Source organism: Parasteatoda tepidariorum, chromosome 10 (genome assembly GCF_982258835.1).
Source record: "Parasteatoda tepidariorum strain Cologne lab strain chromosome 10, Ptep-v5.0, whole genome shotgun sequence".
Lineage (NCBI taxonomy): Eukaryota > Metazoa > Arthropoda > Arachnida > Araneae > Theridiidae > Parasteatoda > Parasteatoda tepidariorum.
In genome coordinates, this window is record NC_141764.1 from 42235773 (window position 1) to 42246134 (window position 10362).

The following is a 10362-nucleotide window of genomic DNA, read 5'->3' on the forward strand; positions in this document are numbered from 1 at the left end:
ATTTCTGCTATGTTTCTTGTAAAAATACTGCAAGACTTCAGTTCAGTGTATAACTAACTTTAATAATGGTATAATTCAAAGAAATTCGTCAATTACTCTGTTTTTTTCTTGTCATTAGATTTTTGAGAGCCCTAAGCCTTTATAACTCACTTGATTAACAGCTTATACTCTGCAAGTATCTTTATTTCTTTTTTTCTTTTCTTTATTTAACTAGATTAAACAAATTTTACAGTAAAATTATTTAAAAATAAATACATTTTTTGGCGTTTGAATTGGCTTTATCAGATAAACGAGTATTATGACTTCTCAGTTTAAATAAAGATTTGAACATCCAAATCTTTTGCATCAGTTTTATCCGCTACGTTTGCTTTTAATTAGGCAATTATTTTTTTATAATATCTCTCTTGCCAATTCTTAAAAATATTAAATCGATCATTATTTATCATTTTTGTATAAAAGTTTCGAACAGACTTTATAGATTTTTTTTAATCAAAAATTTCAGAGCATAAATTGTGTTCTATAAAGCAACACTAATTTATGAGAAATATTATTTACGGTATATATCAGTAAAAATTTAGATGGCTGCAAATAAGGGCACTAAAACATTTTTTTCCAGTGGTTAAGTATATTTAGGGTATTCATTCAAGGTGCATCAAAAGATTAATTTTCATATACAACGAACAAAACTATTCGTAGAAAAAATCCAGTTACATTTTATGATGCAAAAAAAATTAAAACAAATAAAACATTATAATGCAAACATACGCTTTAAAGGCATTTTTAAAATATTATTATTGTAATTAATTTAATGTATTATTGGTATTAGAGCTAAACATTTAAAATATCTTTTAAAAATATGAAAAACTGAACAGTACTGAATAAAAGATTAAATATTTGCTTTAAAATAAGATTTATAGTTAAAAAATTACATTTAATTATATTAATTTAAAATAAAGCTTGGTTTTTTTAAAAAAACAAGGATTTTTAAGAAAAAAACCTTTTTTAAAACTAGAAATATCAATATCCCTTTTTATCTGCTAAATGTAAAATTTCATCTTATGTATACTGTAAAATACTTTTCATTTTGTTTTGAGATATTTTTTAAAAACATTTTTGCATCTAATGTGTTTTAAGCCAAGTTTTTTTGCTTTGAACTTTACAAAAACTTTTTTTTCTTACTTTTTTAAAATAAGAAAAACAATACACAATATTAATTATGTGTGGTGCTAAATGCTTAATATTCTCTGTCGGAAAAAGTAATGCGTGCATTATTTTATACTCATAATATTTAATGATACATTTTGTTTTCAAAATCACTGTAAATTAAGCATGAGTTCACATGTAAATAAGGAGATGAAAATTCAGATTGCCCATTGAAATGCAATTTTTTCTCCCTAAAAGAATCATGCACATGAAACACGCAAATAGAAGAAATTTTTGCTTCAATATGATTAAACTACGTAGACTTCTAATTAAATGAAATTACTGTTTTTTTCCAAATTAACAGAATAGAAATAATTCACAATTCTTCTTGCAAAAGAGTTCAATATTACATTTTTATAACAATTATTTACAATTGCTTGATAAATATTTTCTTTTATCATTATTCTTAGAATTTTTAAAAGGAAATGGAAACTTTTCACTAAGCTGTAAATTAAAAATTAAAAGGTCTGCAATATTGAACCTATTATTAAATATTTATTTAAACAGGAAGGATATTTTAAATTTAAAACTATGTCATAACTTAGGTGACAAAGTTGTTGTGTCTTTTAGTTATTTAAAAAAATAATAATCTCTGATATTTAATAGTTAACTACGTTACTAAATTTTTTTAAATGAATTATATTGTTTTTGAACATATTTTTTGTCGGTTTAATATACTAGGTAGCTCGATCTTCCTACACGGTGAACAAAAAAAAGAAACCAAACAATAAGTCAGTACTGATCAACATTAAGAAATCATGCACAAAACTAAAAGGCATATACCGACACAATAATAAATATAGAATAATTTAAAAAGTTTTTTATTCATTGTTCAATTTGTTGAACTTCCTGGTGTCTTTACGTTATTAAATCAAGAATATAAAACACTTTTTTGTAGGAAATCCCATCAGAATTGAGAATTACTGTATTTAACATCACTTAGCATAATACTATCACATAGCAATACGGTCACAGAAAACTCAAAATAGTACAAATTCACCACTGTCAAGTAGTTTTCTCCGGTACAAATACTTTTTGAAAGGTTGTAAGACCCTTATTTTTACAGTATCGATATTAAAATGTTCTGTATTGGCGCAGTTTGAATAATTATGAAATGCTGTGTCTATAATACTTCATACCTACATTAGTATGTATGAACATTTGAATTTTGTGCTGACTACATTAACAGTAATATCAAACTAAAGCTTAAAATTTAATAACAAATTGAATTCCTATAAAAACTTGATAAGGATTATAGAGTCTGATATTTCATATATTGTTTAAAATATTTATAAGTAGTGGTGAAAAAAAATCTTTCAATTCTAATTTATTGAAAAAATTAATACATTTCATTTGCTACTACTGGAAAGAATATTTTTTGATACTGCGAAAATTACATTGTATAATTCTTATTAGAACAGCAACGATTACTATGATACCAGTAGTACATATTAACAAAATTAATCAAGCATCATATCTGCGTTGCGATTTTCTATGGCTCTCCTAAATGAACGAATAACGTTTCTACATTAACTTTGCTTTTATTACATAAAATATTTTTTTAAAATTTAATTAATGCATACTACCAAGATTAGTTAAGCATTGAGGCTGATTATGATTTGACGAGTTTTTACTATATTCAGAAACAAAAAGTAGAGTATTTTCTTCAGTAAGTCAGCTTTCTTGTAAATTGGCTATTTTTTATTTCAATTAAGACATTTTACCAACATTAGTAAAGCATCATTGACATCTATAATATTATGGCGATTGCTTAGGGTTCTTCTAGACCAATTGGCTAGACAATCTTCTCCTTCAAAAATTTTGTTTTTTAGTACATGGTTTATTTCGTCCATTTCAATTGCCATTGATTTTAAATTGTTTACTCCTTAGAGACAAGTTTTGAAACTCATTAATAACTTATACCTAATGTATAACTAAAGTCGATTAGTGGTTTCAGACAACTTTAGAATTGCTCGGTTGGTAACATAGTCATCCATTTTAACACGTTAACGTTGTTCATTGAATTTATCTGACGTAGAGAAAAAATAAATAAGTTCAATAAACCTTTTTTATTAAATAGAACAAATAATGATCACTGACGTTATCATTGGAAGACAATAAAACCCTGCACTTGTACTTACTTAATATTATTCAAATTAGAAAAAGTAATTTTTAATGACTAAGCAAATTTTTGCAGTTTGGAAATAGTAATAAAGAAATACCAATTTAAAGCAAAAAGTTATTTCAAATATTTTTCATCCTTAAAAAAACAAATTAAGTTAAAAGCTTAATTTAATTGAAAAAATTTAATGGAAATGATTGTGGACTACGTGACACTATTATGAAAACCAATATACAATATTATAATGTGTATGAATTTTATCACTGAGTGATTTAACCAATTTTGTAGATTTTTTTCCCTACGTAAAGGAAAAGGAAAAACTGGTCCCAAAATTGCTGGTTGACAATAGGTCAGAAAACTGCAGGTCAAAGTGCGCCTATCCTCATTAGTGACCTCCAAGGGATTAAAACCGATATCAGTTAACTGTTTCTATTGTACCACAAATGCTTCAACACCACGGCATAATTTATGAATTTATTAGAACAGAAGACATTTATAAGACATTTACTCTAATCCTTTATTTTTGCAATTATAATATGGTATTTTTATATTCACATAATCTTACAAAAAGTTTCACTGAAATAATTATTAGTTAATTTTAACTAAATATACACATAGAGCCAAAATGGGCACAGATACGTATTTAATGCATTAAATTAGAATTTTATTATTCAAAATACGTTTAAAAAGTTGGAATTTTTTTTTGTATAGGCCTACAAATGTTGATATATCTACTAACTTTACAAACACTATAAAACATTTTATATAATTTTCTAAAAGTACTTACTTTTTATTTACTTTGACGTACAAAATCAGTTTTATCGTCTTGTTTTAAATGTCAAATTATTCTATTAAAATGCAAAGATTCAAAATAAGTTTATGAATAAATCATTTTAACAGCCACTTAACAAAATTCAAATAATACTGGTATTTTAACAAAACACTTATTACTATATTTTAGTCTTCGGTTGTGATTTGAAACCCGGTTCCTAAAAAGAAGACTCAATTTAGTTTCCGCTATGTAGGCACATAATACGGCACTATATGTAGGCACTATGTATTGTAGGCACATAATAATACCATCCATTAATTATCAATTAGATTTAATTTTCATGTCAAGAATTAGAAGATTCCAAAAAATTAATTTTAATCAAGTTAAAATAAGGAAACTATTTAAACATTTATTTTAATATTCTATTAGGATGTTATCATAACACGTTTAAATCACATAAACGTTTTGTGCTTCTGAGAGTATAACATCATTCCTATCATGTTTTCGAAACATTTTATGATATGTAAGAAACAGATATGTAAGAAACGCTTTACCTAAATATATAAAACGTACTTGATTAAAGATATTTAATTTATAAGAGGAAAATATTCTTAACTTTTTACAATTTATTTGAGGATGATGTCTTATTATTTTGCTGAAAGAATGTTCAAAAAATTGAACCAGTCTGATATATTACGAATTTCAGCATATTTTTAATTATGTGTTATGTACAATTAGTTTCGTAAATAATTAATAAGAAAATAATATAAATACCTGTATTTACTTCCGTTATCCCATAAAAGATACCGGCGAAAGAAATAACAAAAATCAGCATCTTTGTTTTTCTCATTTTAAGCACACATGCGAATATGTTTATAAATTTATTTTACAAAACTTTATCTTTCAGAATAAATGTTTATAGTTAGTTTCAACATTCTTTCCCTGATAAGAGTGGAGGCTAAAAAAAACAATTCCTTCAAATCGCTAAAAACTAAATTATTTGTTTCAAACTTCGTTAATCCATGCATGAAATTTGAATAGTCAAGCTTAAACTGCTTTCTCCATCGTATTTTACACTTTCAAATTCTTGAGTGACGTTTTGAAGGTAAACAAGCCTCTACAAAGATGCGGTAAATCACCACGTTGTTGAAATTTCCGAGAACGCGAGACAAAACGTTGCTGCAAAGCTGAGATAAAGTCCGGTACTAGTTGAAGATGTTGAATGTGCCGGATAGCATTTCTCCGGACTGATGGCAGGATCCGCCTCCCTGCGCTTCTGGGATGCGTGGTTTAAAGTGAGTGTGAGATCACATCTGGCACGTGGTACTTACAGTTGGAAATGAGTTTCTGAGATTTTCTAGTTCGGGACTTTTCATGGTGGATGGGTTGGAATAATTTTGAGAGACAGAGTAACAGATTGCTTTTAAAGTATTATTTACGCTATAGGCTGAGAAAATTGCGAATGCTTAAAGGAATAAACACTTGAAACTGCTTATTTTCACAATAGTTATATTTTTGAAGTAATATTTTTATAATCATAATATATTAAAATTTGTATCTAAGTAAAAAACATCATGCTAATGTTTGGTTGGAACAGGAACATTTTCAATTCTGTGTTTTCTTTCATTAAATTTATATACTGCATTGTATATTATATATATTTTTTGCATTATACAACATTACATTATGCATTGTACAGTGAAAAATTGTGAAGAAAATTACGGTTATAAGTACCGGCACTCAGGGAGCCGGCTCATTTTACCGTAAAATCAATTTTTAAGGGCAATGTTACGGAACAAAATATGTAATATACCGTAATTTGTACAGTAATAATTATTGTAAAATCGTTGAATCACTCTAATTAAATAAAAATTGCGGTAGAAATTGCGGTATAATACCTTAGGGTAAAAATAGATTTTACGTTAAAGTTAGGTACTTTATTTATGCCTATTGGCGACAGTCAGTGAAACATCCCTGAGGATGATTCGAAGACATGCCTTCACAATTTCTATCCTCTGTTGAGGATATGTCTCCTCTGATTTGGTAGTCCGACGACTTGAGCGCGAAATCGAGCACTTTACTGTAGAACAGTTTAACGAGGACCGATATCGCGCACCTTCGGTCTCTACGCAAACTGATCAAAGTGGTCACCCACCCACTTACTGACCACAGATGTTTGACTTCGGTGTTCTACTGGGAACCGTGTCTTTACGGTCAATCCACTGTGGGACTACGGTAAAGGAGTTTTCTGGATGGTACACTCTAGTTGCCGGTTGCCACTATTATAATTTGATAAGGAATTTTTTATTGAGTAGGATTTCGTTTTCCCCTTCCTCATCTCCGATATTACTTTTAAAAGCAATATTCTACATTCACTAAATGGAATACCATGCTCTAAGTAATTTTCATCTATGTTTCCGAAAACATTTATAGTTAATTAGGGTCTAGCTGACAAATATCTAGATCCTTCACATCTGAATCAGAAGAAGGGAAATGTTCATAATTTTTTATGGATCTTTTAGACAGGGAACTAAGAACAAGGAAAGCTCATGGAAGTAAAATATATCTCAAGAATAAAAAAAGGAAAAAGCTATTAGTAACAAGGACCTATTCAATATCATTGTTGGAAACACATTACAAAATCTTTCAAATGTTTAATTTTAACTCTATAATTTTCACAAACTCCTTTATTTGGTTGATTTAGTTGCATTGCATTCCATAAGAGTTTTAAATAAAAATTATCTAGTAAAACCTGCTTTTCTGAAATTTGTAGAGTAAATGGAAAAATAAATGCAGGTTTCACTCAAATAATGTTCACATTTACTTGTAAAAGTGAGGAAAAAAATAGAAAGAAAACTCTTGAAACATTACTCTTTTACGTAATCGTAAAGAGACGAAGGGCTTATTAAAACCCTTGCGTATTCAAGCTGCGTAAATAGATAAAAACTATGTTTGAAATAATTTTTGGTACACAATTTTTGTAAGTTTATTTGTTTGAAACCACCATTCTCTAATCACATCTGTAAATCTCAAAACACTTTAGTAATTTTAATTTGACTTTTAACTAAACTTTTACTACTTTTTCAAGCTTTATTCAACAAAACCTACATTTATAAGCAATTAAGCAACTCTGAAAAATGAAAGAGAGATTGAAATTTTTTTAATTTTTTTTTTTAATACAGAAATTTAAAATATCACAAATGCTATTAAAAAAACGAAGCATTTATTTTTAAAATCTAAAATCTATTGCTTTGTTTTACTAAATATCTCATTTACTTAATTATACAAACACTACATAACTCAGTAGTAGTGATATCATTTATGCATTGAATTTATTGTAATAAATCTTAATTTATTATTTTTTTAATTATATTTTTTCTTCATATAGTGTAGCTAAACCCTAATACTATTATTTTCAGTGTAATGAAACGCCAAAAAAAGTTTTATAGATTCTCTTTCTATCTTTATGACAAATTTAATCCATTAGACACCAAGGGATGGACAAACTCAAGTAGCTTTGGCAAACCCTAGTAATTTTTATAAATTATCTAACTTAGTCAAATAGCCACAAAATAACTTTTTTGTCTTTTTCAAAAGCGAGTCATCATGAAATTTAAACAAACATTCATGCACACCATCCGAAATTTCTCAAAAAAATGGATAAATAGCAATTAATTTATTTGTTATTCTAGCTTATTCAAACAAAACAGTCATATAACCATAAATAGGAATGGTATTCAAACTGTTAACTGTAAGAAAAACCGTTTATTAACTGCTTTCATCAAATACAGTTAAACAACCTGAATTTTATTGCACCAACTAAGCCCGCCGAATGAAACCACTTAATTCCTTTTAGCTGGGTACATTTTATAGCCAATGGGGCTAATCTGTTAATCTCTTGACCGACAGAACGGGGGTTTGAGTCCAAGAGTTGACACAACAATATTTCCTCCATTCCCTTCCAGTGCCCCGCACTCCCCAATCTGAGACATTTGTCTATTAGAATACGAAACTCTCATTCACACATTATTGATAGCACCATTAAGCTACTTAACACAAAAAATTGAAGAATAGTATTTTCGTCTAGTTTTAAATGGTTTAAAAATAAATACATATTTTTTTATTAATGGATGTTAAAACTAGTTATAAACGGTTTCAAAACCCGTTATGGTAAAAAATGGTCTTTAACGTAAATTTTACGGTTAATTAGATGATTAGACGGTTATTTTACAGCAATTTTAGAGTCTATTAGAATGCAACACTCTCATTCACACATTATTGATAGCACCATTAGGTTACTTAGCGCAAAAAATTAAAGTATAGTATTTTCATTTAGTTGTAAATGGTTTAAAAATAAATACATATTTTTTTATTAATGGATGTTAAAACTAGTTAGAAACGGTTTCAAAACCCGTTTGGGTAAAAAATGGTCTTTAACGTAAATTTTACGGTTAATTAGATTATTAGACGGTTATTTTACTGCAATTTTAGAATAAAAATTCTAACCAATATATTTTTTTCAATATTTTTTTTAAAAAAAGCTGGAAATAAATTTGTTAAAATGCAATCCATATGAGGGTAAATAGTTACTTTTTTTAATGTTTGACTTTTTAAGTTTGACTTTTTAAGTTTTCATTGAATAAGAAATTCATTCCCTTTTTCAGCAGACAAGCGTCATCATTGATTGATGATCCCTTCCGAATTCTTAAAAAAAATGTATCCATACACAACAACAAACTCAACCTTAAAAACTACCCTTCTCCTTTGATCCAAATATCGATTTAGTAATTTCACCTGCACGCTTTCCCATAAAAATTTTTCGACTGCCAGAAAAAAAAAGGCAACTTTTCCATTGTGAGAGTTGTAACAAACGTGTTACATTCACTACTTCCACTTAGAAAGCAGTTTCCAGTCCACGGCGCTTATCTGTATCCCAGCCTAAGGACACTGTTAGTACGTTAGGAGCAAAAAATAAAAGCTCCAAAATGCATGGAGCAGAATTGCCTCCTTGCATTTTTAGAGACACTTTTCAGAAGCGCCCGGGCAGCAAAATGGTAACGCTGTGTCTTTTACGGCTTACGGTTGTAGAGGTGATTAGAGGGGAAAGCATGTAGAAGTGACGTTAAAGAGTTGAAAAAAAAGTTTTTTTTCATGACAGTTACAGGCAAAAGGTGGTTGTTATGGATAGAAAATGCAAGATTTTTTTTATAAAAGGAATTTGCAATTTATTTTGTATATTCCGTGCTATTTTTCTAGCCATTTCATTTGAAGCATGTCATAAATATTGAATATTAAAGAAGAAATTGCCGTATTAAGCCTTAGTTTACGATAATAGGGATAAGTTAAATGCTGTTTTGCGAGCTTCGCAATTATTTAAATCATGCTTCTTTCATTGCTTTTTTTTTATTTAATTTAAAAACCACTGAAATAATTTTTTAGAAACAAATTATACCCTACCAAATAATTTAACCCAACAAAAATTCAATATTCAAAAACGCGCAAGACATATTTTGTATATCATTATAAATTATAAGTAGCTATATCATTATAAATTACATAATATTTGTGAATCAAATCATGATTTTTCTGCAAAAAAAATCTGAACTTTTTTTTAATGCAGTGCACTATAACTGCAGCATATTTTATTCAGCATAATGTTTTGTCCTCCTATTTTTTTTTCCAAAGCCCACCTGTGTTAACATCCGACAATTCAGGCATTTGCAGGGCGACTTTCAGGGGCACCATATTAGATGAGCCAAAGTAGTACAGAGAAGGAAAACACATCCATGCCTTGCCCGGGATTCGAACCCAGGACCTTTCTGATGCAAGGACAGTTCCCTGCCCCCTACACAGACCGGTCGGCTGTCCTCATAACTTGCCATTCATATAAAGACTAATACTATTTCTATTAAAATAAGATAAATAAGCTTATGTATACTAAACTTATCTCAGTGTTGTGACAGCCCATGGAAGGCCATGGCCTATTGTGCCTATTTCAGTTTTCTTAAACTTGGTCTTTGGGGTGCTGGAACAGATGGTCCGGTTGGGTGCTCAGCCAAATGTAAATTCCCAGTGTTTAGTCTAAATTATTTCGGAAAACTGCAATGACAAAACGTTTCCCAGTATTTTTTACTAAGTATGTGGCTTGTAGAAGAATCTCAGACATCATCATAATGGTCAATTTTTATAATCTTTAAGCCTTAAGATTACATGTTAAGATTAACCCTAACCATTAAGAATTGCTTCTAACTCAACTGCTTCTTGT

General features: G+C 28.6%; 1 protein-coding gene across 11 annotated transcripts in view; it reads right to left on the minus strand.

Moving 5' to 3' along the window:
• Positions 1 to 5346, minus strand: part of LOC107441504 (cell adhesion molecule Dscam1) — a 434487-nt gene extending 429141 nt beyond the window's left edge. For 7 of the 11 annotated variants that reach the window (XR_015429993.1, XR_015429992.1, XR_015429995.1 and 4 more), the window contains exon 1: positions 4872 to 5304. Coding sequence is in view for 7 of the 11 variants with exons in the window: in XM_087154071.1 (XP_087010197.1) it covers positions 4872 to 4947 (76 nt within the window). In the remaining 4 variants the exon portion in view is untranslated. Of the gene's footprint in view, positions 1 to 4871 lie in introns of all 11 variants that reach the window. The other 4 variants (XM_087154077.1, XM_087154074.1, XM_087154072.1 and 1 more) reach the window with 1 other exon arrangement.
• Between the last annotated feature and the right edge of the window lie 5016 nt (positions 5347 to 10362).